The sequence below is a fragment of the Nycticebus coucang genome, chromosome 10 (genome assembly GCF_027406575.1).
Source record: "Nycticebus coucang isolate mNycCou1 chromosome 10, mNycCou1.pri, whole genome shotgun sequence".
In the NCBI taxonomy this organism is placed as follows: Eukaryota; Metazoa; Chordata; class Mammalia; order Primates; family Lorisidae; genus Nycticebus; species Nycticebus coucang.
This window is the reverse complement of record NC_069789.1, coordinates 10,569,866-10,583,177: the sequence shown is the minus strand read 5'-3', so window position 1 is coordinate 10,583,177 and position 13,312 is coordinate 10,569,866. Positions and strand designations below refer to the sequence as shown.

Genomic DNA, 13,312 nt, shown 5'->3' with positions numbered 1-13,312 from the left:
TTTCACTTTTAGGAACATTATGATTAACTAGCCTATACTATAGGTCTTCACAAGTCAGAAAATTTCTCTTTTTCCTTTTCTATTTCCTTGGAGGTTAGGATTTCAAAGTCAGACTATTTTGATTGCTGCTTTGACTCTGCTGTCCATATGGCAATTACGTCCACCTTGCTTTTACAGTTGAGAGTCACCACTTGGCCCCTGCCACTCCTGGACCCAATTATTCCCACTGCATTTAGGTTTTCCAGTTGCATGGTTCCCACTGTAAGGTCTGGCCTACAAAGAAGAGCAATCACAGAGTTCTTTGAGGATGCTAGGGCTCCTCTCACGAATTTGTCAAAGGATTGGTGAAAGTTATGTCTTCTGGACTGTCCCAGCATGGATGATTGGGTCTTAAGTGACAAATCCACTCTATCATTCTAATTCCCTAAGTCTTTGAATCCCTTCATCTACATTAAGTCAAGGCAGGTCAGGCATTTCCAGTTTACTCACAGGGGGTCATCTTTTGATCCACATTTTTGCCAACCAACCAGAGGCTTTCTAACTCCCTGAGCTACAACATTAAATGTACAACCTCTGTTTAGTGAGTTCATCAATGAATCTCGCCTGGTCCAACTTTATGTTTCTTCTCTTCTCATCTTTTCCCCATGCCCTTAGTCTCCTTTCTTGCATGTGTTTTTTTTGTTTGTTTTTGGGGTTTTTTTTTGAGACAGGGTCTTGTCTATCACCCAGGCTAGAGTGCAATGGTGTCATCATAACTCACTGCAAGCTCACACTCCTTGGTTCAAGTGATCCTCCTGCCTCAGCCTCCTGAGTAGCCGCAACTGCAGGCCACCCACTACAATGCCTAGCTAATTTTTCTATTTTTAGGCTCTGGTTGGTCTAAAACTCCTCTGCCCAAGTGATCCTCCTATCTTGGCCTCTCAGAGAGCTAGTGTTACAAGCATGGGCCACTGCGCCTGGCCGTCTGCTGTGTAAGTTAGAAAATACAAGTAGTTCTTTTAACGTATGGTGCAGCTTCTTATGACTCACATCTCACCTTTAGGGGCCTACTGGGACTTGAATCTAGAAGCAATGAGGGGTGGCCAGGGTGAGTCCTGAGAAGAATCAGCATTGTCTTGCATGGCAATTGGTTCAGGAGGATATTCCCATTTCCTTAGGCAATGCAGGGCTATCCCCTCAGAGGTGGAAAGGCTGATCCACCACTGTAGGCAGGGAGCCATTACCAGTAAGATGGGGGAAACCATAGGCAAAAAAGACCCATCAGAATTTAGGGATTCAACATCCCCACTTTTATCAGGGTCTTCCCACACATACCCATGCCAACTTACAGCATCCCACAATTTCCTGATTAATGCCCTCACTTTAACAGTAGATACCCTATGGTTGGAAGTTCACACAGGATGAAGCTCTGCATTTGATTTTCAGCAATGTCAGTGATAAAAGAGCAACTAGTCAGTGGCATCAGATTTCTTAGTTTTCCAAAAATCTTCAAAAGTATCATGTACAGAATTCCTGAGTTCCTTGCTTCTTGATTAGGAGGATCCAGTTAGACATTCTGCATGCTCTATAAACAGTTAATGACATTGACTATCCGGTATCAGCGTTCTCTTTGCTACTGGATTACAGTCATTGGTGTCTTCAAGTTTAATCATATTATATCACAGGGTTACATAGGTTACAGAGCAAATTTCAAAACTCCAGAACCAATTCAGAAAAGTCATTCTTAAAATTCCATTCTCAACACCAAAATCTGTATGAATTAGGGCTCTACAAAGAAATAAAACCAATAGGATGTCTATAGGTAGAAAATAGGAGGAGGTTTGCCATGAGGGATTGGCTCACATGGTTATGGAGGCTAGGAGGACTCATGATCTGCCATCTACAAACTGAAGAAAGCAAGCTGGCGGTGTAGTTCCATTCCAAGCCCAAAGGCCTACGAACCAGAGGAGTATAAGGAGTATGTCCCATCCCAAATCCAAAGGCCAAAAAAGAAGGATGTCTCAGCTCAAGCAGAGAGAACAAATTTGCCTTCCCCGGCCTTTTTGTTCTATTCAGGCCTTTAATAGGTGGGATGATACCCACCCACACTGGTGAGGGCAATCTTCTTCACTCAGTCTGATTAAAAGGCTAATCTCTTTCAGAAACACCCTCATGGACGCAGCCAGAAAGAATATTTTAACAGCTGACTGGGGATCCATTATCCCAGTCAAGCTGACAAATCACACAAACAACGTTATCACTTGATGAGAGATTTGTCAAAATAATTATATCCATAAAATGTGAAAAAGCAATCTTCTCAATTTCTCTTGTGATTTCTTCTTTGATTAAGAGTGTGCTGTTTCATTTTCACATATTTGTGAACTTTCCAGTTTTCCTTCTCGATTTCTAGCTTCATTCCACTGTGATGAGAAAAGATAACTTTGTATGATTCTGATAGCTTAAAATTTGAGATTTCTTTTGTGACTTAACATATGGTTTATACTGGACAATGTTCTGTATGCATTTGAGAAGAATGTATATTCTGCTATTATTTTCTTTCTTTCTTTCTTTCTTTCTTTTTTATTGTTAAATCATAGCTATGTACATTAGTGAAATCAAGGGGTACAATGTGCTGGTTTCATATACAATCTGAAATATTCTCATCAAACTGTTCAACATAGCCTTCATGGCATTTTCTTAGTTATTGTATGTAGACATTTGTATTCTGCCTTTAGTGAGTTTCTATACTGAGTGGAGTGTTCTATTAATGTCTGTTAGGTCTCATGAATTTATAGGTTGTTCAAGTTCTTTGTTTCCTTTCCTTATTGATTGTCTGTCTAATTGTTTTATGCATTATTAAAGCGTGGTATTGAAGTCTCCAACCATTACTATAGAACCATTTCTCCATTCAGATTTGTCAATACTTCATATATTTTGGAGGAGCTCTGTCGTTTATAATTGCTACACCTTCTCAATGAATTGGTCCTTATATCAATAAATAATTTCCTTATCCTGCCCTGGTCATGTAAGTGGCTTTCTATATTCTCCAATATACACTGTGAATGACCTAATTTCTCAAATAAACTTTCCCCTGTTCTTCTCTGGCTTTAGATTCTATATTGTACACCTCACCTGTATGTAATCTTTTGCCCCAAGCAGCTGTAGGGTTTTTGTTCTACTTATGATGTTTCCAAGCAATAACTACCACTCTTCCATACTGTGTTCTGAGTTTGGCAAAACAGAGAATACTGTGTGTCAGTCAACCAGGTCAGTCCATAGAGGTTAAAATAGAAAAACACAATAGCTTGCAAATAAGGTCTATTCTGCTTCCCCTAAACCAGGGACCAGGGTCCTACACTGGGAATGCAGGTTGCTGTCTTCCTTACTGCTACTGACCTGGGATGGGCATGGAACAAGGGCAAGTAAAAATACAACAAAGCTTCCCTATTTTTTTTTTCTTTTCTTTAAGGCAGAATCTCACTCTGTTGTCCAGGCAAGAGTGTCATGTCAGCTAAGCTCATAGCAATTTCAAACTCCTAGGTTCCAGCAATCCTGCTTCTGCCGCCTAAGAAGCTGGGACTACAGGCATCCCTACAACACCTGGCTAACTTTTCTGTTTTTAGTAGAGACAGGGTTTTGCTCTTTTCAGGCTGGTCTCAAATTCCTGAGTTCAAGTGATCCTCCTGCCTTGGTCTCCCAGAGTGCTAGGATTACAGGCATGTCCAGCTTTTGCTACCCTTTAAAATTTGCCTTTTTCTTCATTCATTGTATGCTTGGTTGACGTAAAACTTTGTTTTTCAGAGTTCTGACAAAGTTGGTTCTGGAAGTTCCTGTTTAGATTTTGATGTTTCTGTGGAAAGATGGGTGTTTGGAGCTGATACTCTGTCATTTTGCTGCTGTCATTCTAGATTGTAAAATCTATGTGGATCCAGATAAATTTGTAATACCCAAAATAGCTAAAATAATCTTGACAAAAAAAAACAAAGTTAGAAGACTTACGTACCCCAACTTCAAAACACACTATAAAGCTACAGTATCAAAGTGTGGTACTGGTGTAAGAACAGAGGTAGGAGAACATTTTGATGGGGAAACAATAACCTTTCCAACTAATGATGCTGGGATAACTGTAAATCCATATACAGAAACACACACTAAGGCCTTTACCTCCCAGCAGATGAAAAATTAACTCAAAATGGATCATAGACTTACCTGTGAGAGTTAAAACTGTAAGCTTTTTAGAATTAAACATAACAGAAAATTTCCATGATCTTGGGTTGGTTAAAGATTTCTTAAACATGACACCAAAAACAACATGTAAAAGAAAAAAATGATAAATTTCAACTTGATCAAAATTAAAAACGTTGGCACTTCAAAAATGCCATTAAGAAATTAAAATGACAAGACAGAGATTGGGAGTAAATATTTGTATATCATATATGTGATAAAGAACCTGTCTCCAGAATATATAATGACCTCTTATACTTAAGAATAACCCATTTTAAAATAGGCAAAATATATAAGTAGACATTTCACCAAAAATTAAAAACGTTGAAATATCATTAGTCACACTAGGAAAATGCAAATTAAAATAAGAAGATAACACTTCACAATCATTAGAATAGCTATAATCAGAAGATACATAATAATAAGTATTGATGAGAATGTGAAAAAGTGGGAGCCCTTACATGTTACTAATGGAAATGTAAGTCATGCAGTCACTTTGGAAATTTCTTCTAAAAGTTGAACATAAATGTATCCTCTGATTCTGAAATTCCATTTCTAAGGTATTTCCCTAGAGAAATGAAAATGTGTGTCCACACAAAAGACTTATATGCAAATGCTTATAGCAGTAATATTCATAATATCCAAAAAGTAGAAAGACCTAATGTCCAGAGACAGTGAATGAATGATATATCATATACTAGAATACTATTTAGCATTAAAAAGGAATGAAGTACATGGTACAGTCTCAAAACATTACATTCAATGACAACAGCCAGATGCAAAAGACCACATACTGAGTTCTTTCACAATGGCTTCCTGGGCCCAGCTCAGTGGCTCAGTTTGGGCCCCCAGACGGTGCCCAGGGTTCTCCACACTCCTGCTCAAGCTCTCCCCAGGGCAGTTCAACTGAGTGCCAAGTCCAAGAACACCGAAACAGTTCACAGATTATGCATTCATTGAGCAGATGAATGTAAGTGGGAACAACTGCTCTCCGTAGCATTCCTTCAGCCATCAAGAGAGTTTCACTTTGTCACCCTCAGTAGAGAGCCATGGCATCATACCTCACAGCAACCTCAAACTCTTGGGCTCAAGCAACCTCTTGCCTCAGCTTCCTGAGTAGCTGGAACTACAGGTGTCTGCCACAAGCTGGCTATTTGTAGAGATGGGGTCTCTCTTTTGCTCAGGCTGGTCTTGAGCTCCTGCTCTCAAGTGATCCACCCTCCTCGGCCTCCCAGAGTGCTAGGATTACAGGCATGAGCCACCACATTCAGCCTCAATTTGAAATTCTTTATACTGGTATCTTTCTGCTGAAGGAGAAATTTTTAAAAGTGAAACTGGAGTGCAAGGAACAAGCTTAATTTTAGACTCTACTTGGTTCATTTTTTTTTTAATGTATTTTTCAGATTTTTTTCAATAGTATACAATCACTTTCTCCCCAAATAAATAAACCAAAATTTCTATTAAAAAAAAAAAAGACCACATACTGTGATTTCATTTATGTGAAATGTCCAGAAAAGTCAACTCCATGGAGGCAGAAAGTAGACTTGTGACATGAGGGGTGGGAACGGGGAGTGATTGCAAAAGACCCAAAGAATCTATATGGGGTGATGGGAAATATAAAATTGCATTGTGGTGACAGTTGTACAATTTTATAAATTCACAAAAACTTAAAGTAGGTGAATTTTATGGCATATAAATTATACCTCAAAGATGTTTAGATAAAAACAATATGGACGTCTCACTTTGATGCAAATAAAACAACAAACTCAGACCAAAAAGTCTCTAAGGTGAAGGAAAATGGATGGGTGCTATGCATAAAGGTGATGACCCAAATTTTTTCCTTCTCAAGTAAAGCTTATAAAGATGGATGCTGTTTTTCTTTTTTTAATTAAATCATAGCTGTGTACGTTAATGCAATCATGGGGTACAATGTGCTGGTTTTATATACAATTTGAAATGTTTTCATCAAACTGGTTAACATAGCCTTCACAGCATTTTCAGTTATTGTGTTAGAACATTTACATTCTACACCTAGTAAATTTCACATGTACCCTTGTAAGATGCACCTTAGGTGTGGTCCCACCAATTACTCTCCCTCCACCCATCTTTCCCTCTCTCCTCCCCTCCTTCTCCCCTGTCCCCTTGGGATGCTGTTCTATATGAACATCTAGGCTAACGGTTGTCGGTGTCTTCAAACAAAACTACTTTTTAACCTTAAGAGACAAAATGGTGGGAAACAGGTTACAGAACCAATGATCTCTTCTGGATCAGAAATTTCTGGAAGTGTTTTCCAAATGGGCAGCCCTTTCAGTTTGCATATCATGACTCTGATATCTGGTGAAAGCACCCTTATTTTATTTACAATATCTGTAATTTGTGTCACTGTAGATGTTCACGTGGTTTCTACAGACAGCCTGAAAAGGATGAATGTCAAAAGGCCAACATCCCAATCATACTTCGGCAAAGGTACACTGACCATGATTTATACTATGGATTTCTGAAGCTGTTACCCTCTGAATACATTCAGTTCTCAGGAACACTTGAAAGAGCAATTTATTCTAAGTAATCGCCATAACCCATTTCTTAAAAATACTTAAAATAATACGTTGTTTAAAATACAAAAAATACAAAGATGTGTAAGGAAAACCTCGAAGTTTTCTCCTAGTGACTAATGTTAACTATTTGATATCTACCCTTACATATTTTGTCCTTGGTGTAGACCAACATTATGTAGGTCACTAAAAAAGTTTTGAGACAGACTGTGTTCTAGTCCATTATTTCATTTCCAAGGAACACGGTCAACAGGGTCCTTTCTGATTCATCCATGCAAGTTTCAACTTGCCCAGCTTACTGGGGTTGCTGGTAGGGTTTCATTTTTTTCTGTCTGCCTCGAGTTTACATTTCTTGTTTGTTTTTGTTTGTTTGTTTTGAGACAGGGTCTTGCTTTGTCAGCTGGGCTAAAGTATAATGGTATCATCCTAGCTCGCTGTAATCTCAAACTCCTGGGCTTGAGCAATCCTGCTTCAAGCGCACTACAAGTAGCTGGGCCAATTACCATGCCTGGCTAATTTTTCTATTGTTTGTTAAGCCAGGGTCTCACTCTCGCTCAGGCTGGTCTCTAATATCTGACCCCTAGTAATTCTCCTGCCTTGCCTCCCAAGGTGCTAAGATTAGGTGTAGTCCATAACACCTCGTCTATCGTCATTTTTTAGTTGCATTCCCCCCCCCCAACACTGAAATGAAAAGCCACTTTTAGCCTATGTCAAGTTCCCCTATGTGCTTACATCTATTTCTCAAATGCCTATCCCATTCCTTATACGTATGTGTTCTCCCCTGTGACAATGCCATATATTTTGATTATAGTAGCTTCATGTTTTAATCTCTGGTGGGGAAATGACCTGAGGATGCTTGCGATTTAACAGCTAAGATTGGTCAATAGAGACAGGCCAATCCTCTTATAGGACAATGTTGTAGAAACAAAACTGTTCAAACTGCAGAAGCTGGACTTGGAAACCTGTTATCCTCCGTATTCAGACCTTGCGCCACCTGACTACCACTTCTTCCAGCCTTTGGACCACTTCTTGCAAGGAGGAATACACAATTCTCAACAAGCTAGGAAAATGCCTTTTGCAATTTCATCACCACTTGCTCTCCAGGCTTCTTTGCTGCTGGCATACAAGAGCTGCCATTAAGATGGCAAAACTATGTTGACAGTTTAGGGACATACTCTGATTAATGATATTGTTTCTTGTTTAATAAACTTGATTTGAAATCAAACGTTTCAGATTTAATGACCGTATAGCATTATAATTACTCTATTTTATTATTAGCTGCTGTTAATCTTTTTTTTTTTGAGACAGTCTTACTACGTCACCCTCAGTAGAGTGCTATGGTGTCATAGCTCACAGCAACCTCAAACTCTTGGGCTTAAGGGATTCACTTGCCTCCGCCTCCCAAGTAGCTGGGACCACAGGTGCCCACCACAATGCCCAGCTTTTTTTGGTTGCAGTTGTCATTGTTGTTTAGCAGACCTGGGCTGGGCTTGAACTGCGAGCCTTGGTTTATGTGGCCACGGAGCTACGGGCGCTGAAGCTTGTTGTTAATCTATTGTGCCTCATTTATACAACTTTACCATAGGTATGTATGTGTAGGAACATTGTATGAAGTGCTCAGTCCTATCCATGGTTTCAGGCCTCCACTGGAGGTCTCAGAACATATCCCCTGCAGCTAAAGTGGGTCTACTGCATGTGTTACATTTTAAAAGCCTTTTCCTTCACATGAAATGTTTTTATTCCTTAAATTTAGTGCCCATTTCATCAACCTCATCAGTCCCTGGCTCATTTTGTTCCAAATTCTTTCCAATCTTCGGCCCCCTCTCTGTCTGACTTCTCATTTGTTTGGTCTGCTTAAACATTTCCACTAAAGGCCTTCTCTCACCCTTTCCAAATTTAGATTAGGTTCTCATTCATTGCATCCTATACTTTTTCCACTGTAGTACATAGCACTCGTTTTTTTCTTTTTTGTTTGTTTGTTTGTTTGTTCGTTTTGAGACAGAGCCTCAAGCTGTCGCCCTGGGTAGAGTGCCATGGCATCACAGCTCACAGCAACCTCCAACTCCTGGGCTTAAGCAATTCTCTTGCCTCAGCCTCCCAAGTAAGTGGGACTACAGGTGCCTGCCACAATGCCCAGCTATTTTTTGGTTGTAGTTGTCATTGTTTGGCAGGCCCCTGTCAGCTCTGGTATATGTGGCTGGCTCCTTAGCCACTTGAGCTACAGGCGCCAAGCCCATAACATCATTTGTAAATATATGTTAGGTCAACATGCTGTCTCCACTACAATAAAATTCAAAGACTGTACTGGCCGGTTACCACTGTATACCTAATTCCTCATTAAATCTAGCATATACATACCTATTCAATAAAAATTGATCATTTTAGCTGGGCACGATGGCTCACACCTGTAATCCTAGCACTCTGGGAGGCCAAGGCGGGCAGATCACTTGAGCTCAAGAGTTCAAGACCAGCCTGAGCAAGAGCAAGACCCCATTTCTAAAAAAAAAAATAGTTGGATGTTGTGGTGGGTGCCTCTAATCCCAGCTACTCAGGAGGCTGAGGCAAGAGGATCACTTCAGCCCAAGAGTTTGAGATTGCTGCGAGCAATAATGCTATGGCACTCAATCCCAGGGCAGGTGAGACCCTGTCTCAAAAAACTTTTTTTTGTATCATTTTAATAGTTACCAATGATTTGAAAGACAGCTATAACTGAAGAATGACAGAGATGCTCTTAACCAATCAAGTTGAAAACAGTTCACTTTCATAGAGACAGAGAGAATCACCCAAACTGGTTGAAAATGAGTTAATGTCTGTATCAATAAGAGGCCTTTTTGGTAAAAATAATAATAATAATAATAATATTAATTAAAGAAGAACACTCCCCTAATTTGGAAAGGAGAATAGGTTCTTTAAAAAAAAATTCTTTTTAGAGACAGAATCACACCCTGTCACCCAGGTTGGAGTGTGGTGGCATAATCATAGCGCACTGTAGCCCCAAGTTCCTAGGCTCAAGGGATCCTCCTGCCTAAGCATGTCAAGTAGCTGGGACTACAAGTACATACCCGAATGCCTATAATTTTATTTTATTTTAACTTTTTTTTTTTTTGTAGAGACAGAGTCTCACTTTATGGCCCTCGATAGAGTGCCGTGGCATCACACAGCTCACAGCAACCTCCAACTCCTGGGCTTAAGCGATTCTCTTGCCTTAGCCTCCCGAGTAGCTGGGACTACAGGCGCCGGCCACAACGCCCGGCTATTATTTTATTTTATTTTTTTGATAGAGACAAGAACTTGCTATGTTTCCCAGGTTGGTCTTGAATTCCTGGACTCAAGTGATCCTCCCACTTCAGTCTCCCAAAGTGCTGGGATTATAGGTATGAGCCACAGTGCCCAGCAAGAATGGGTTTTTAATATCTACTTCCGAACCATTACTAAAAATAAATTTCAGTAAAGCAATGCATATAGTCAGGATAAGGACGTGGACTTTAAAAGCCCATTCACAGTTTCTATTAGAATAGAAATTTTATTTATTACATAGTAAATATTAATTATTTTTACATATAGGTCATTATTGTAGAATCAACTGTATTGTTCTCATTGCATTTACTAAGGCTGTTCCTATTTTAGAATTTTTCTTGAACCAAATAATAATAAAAATATATGTAGGGAACCATGATTGCATTTATGTACACAGCTATGATTTAATAAAAAAAGTTTTTTAAATCAAAATATATAAAAATAAATATGTAGAGAAGATAAAGGATATTTAGATCCTTTCAAAGATTTCATTTTGGATGTCTCCCTACCTTATCCCCACACACTGTCATGATAAAGCTCCTTCCTATGTAACGTATTATGGCTATGATTTCTCTTATTAGAACAAAAACACAACACACAAAGCATACTAGAAATATTTGGTTCTTTTTAATCAGCTATTGATGGTATAATAAAATAAATTTAAGTGGCACCTAATTTAAACATTTAAGATAGTTCATCGAAGGGTAATCTACAACACAGTATGTTAAGCCTAATTGTCAAAATAATACCTTTTTTTCAGGAAAGGAGACATAAAGGGATAATTAAAATTATCAAAAATTTGGGTTTATCTAGACATTTATAGATGATTTTGTAAGCATATTACAGGCACAATGTTGAAAAACCAATCCACTAGATTTAAAAATAACACAGTCAGATAAAAAAAGAAAAAAATATATATTTCGGAGGTAATGTCTGAAATTAAAGAAAAATATCCACCAAATATCACAACAGATCTTTTAATGACTAATTTTAACATTAAGATTGTTGTTTTGGGGAACATCTTTTCTCTTTGAACATTTAATTAAATGTCCAATGTATTAAATAATTTACGGAGACAAATAAGTTCTGTGTTCTGTACAAATTAAAGGACCAATGAATATAACATCCTCCCCTCCTTCCCCCACCCAAAGCTCAATTTTGCAATGGTCTCAGCAGAAAATAAACAGTTCACAATTTAAACAGAATTTATAGCATTACAAAAGTTTACAGAACCCCTATCATTTCATCATTTTTCTAACAACAAAGAATACAACGACAGATTGAATGATCAGAATGTAAAAAATATATGTGCAAAACTGCATAAATTGCTCTTATCATCGAATAGGGGTAAAACCTCAGAAACACACGATGATAATAATGAAGAAAAACTATATTGAAAGTAATTCTGTTTTAGATTTGAAACAACACAGATTATCCTATTGCTAACGTTAACAGAAAATGTGGCACCATGAGCAGCAAGAGCAACAAATGATTCGGCAATCGTGCCAGCCAAGGAAAAGCTGGGAGAGGCCGAAGTTTATCTGCACAGAGCCATCCATTCAAACCGGAAACAACTGTCGGACTTAAACCTCACTTCAGTGTTTTTGTTCTTGACTTTGCAGGTCATAAACGAAATATTTGAGGAGGTCTTTTCTCTCCCTCTGAAGGAGTGTTTCTTATGCTGCTGGCAATCTTTAAAAAAGTTGAATCATGGACTCTCTGGATTTACCTACACCAATCCATTTAACTAGGAAAAAAAATAGAATAGCATTAATTCATGTATAATTTTCAATTTTGGGAATTAAGACAGGCAGCCCCCCACTTTTCTGAGCATCACCATTTAATTCTTCCCTTTGTTCCTTTTTGCAGTTTTCTATTTTGTTAGCAGACTGTGCCTACTTCTAAAATAGAATGGGCTGATAAGATTAGAAAAATATAGTTTGCCTTACCGTTCCCTGTTTTTAATTGCACATTATTTTCAATTTCCTAATGCCTAATGACTAGAATACCAAAATATGGGCCCAAACAAGCAGAGACCTAAAGAGCCTTTGATCACATTCCTCATAACTAGAAAGATAAGGTTCTTTGATAAATGGATGATGTTAAGAGGATACTGAAGTACCTATTTAACTTTTATACCTCAAAAGGTAGAAATATCTAGAAGAGTACGATTCAAATTTGTATAGTCTTAGAAACTGCCCACTATTACCAGTCTATGGGATTCTAATCACCCATATCGTTTAGATCATTTACAGAATTACTGGGTTACGTAAGGTACAGTTAGGATTTACAGAGGTCTTTTTTTTTTTATTTCATTTTTTACTTTTTATTTTTAAAATTTTTTTTTTGCAGTTTTGACCAGGGTTGCGTTTGAACCTGCCACCCTTGGTATATGGGACCTACTCCCTGAGCCACAGGCGTCACCCTTACAGAAGTCTTTGTTAGACTCACTGCTGTTTATATTTCAAAAGATGTTCATTAAAAGCAGTAAGCAAACATGCTTACTAAATTTGACATCAAGATGGGAGGGGCAGCTAGCAATTTAGAAAACATGTGTCATGTTTGAAATGAACCACAAATATAAAATCAGAATAAGTATGTATTTTATTTTACATGGAAGATACCTCCCATCCACTTAACTTTTTCTCATCTTTCAAATATCTATCAATACAAATAAAAGGGTAAAAGGAAAATGCGATCTGTGAAAAAATGATTTCACATAACTAGATATGGCTATTACTTTGCTATGTCCAACTCCCTGACCACCTTATACTTATTTTTTAATATAGAAGTTTTATCATTCTTTATTCTTTTCATACTTTTTTTTTTTTTCTAGTGAGATCTCCAATTTTATGTACCTTGTATTTCCTAATGTCTATTGGAGAAACTCTCCCAACTCTCAAGAGTGATTTAACCCAAATGAAAAAATCCATAAACCATTTTTGGTGGCGGCGAAGATACAAGGGCATTTGTTATTAAGGATAAAGGAATAAGAAAGAATGTCATAGGGTTAAAAAAGCAGACTAATGGAATTAAAGACAAGGCCAGAAAGGATGAGAGGTAATCTATTATCTTCCATTAAAGACGAACATTATATTTACTCTAAGAAATAAAATTATTCCTTTATAAGCTTGTAAAAACTGCTGTTCAGGGCTTGACTTCTCGGCTCCTAAAAGAGTTGTGAGTCAAGTCCTAGCACACTGGAATAAAATCCTCTTGCGTTTTGCATCAAAAAAAAAAAAAAAAAAAAAAAAAGAAAT

At 37.9% G+C, this 13,312-nt stretch overlaps 1 protein-coding gene across 1 annotated transcript in view; it reads right to left on the bottom strand.

Moving 5' to 3' along the window:
• Window positions 1-11,012: 11,012 nt before the first annotated feature.
• The window catches only part of ADSS2 (adenylosuccinate synthase 2), a 45,185-nt gene continuing 42,885 nt past the window's right edge, over window positions 11,013-13,312 (bottom strand). The window contains exon 13 of the mRNA XM_053604902.1: window positions 11,013-11,799. Within this exon, the coding sequence (XP_053460877.1) occupies window positions 11,747-11,799 (53 nt within the window). The 3' untranslated portion in view covers window positions 11,013-11,746. The remainder of the gene's footprint in view (window positions 11,800-13,312) is intronic.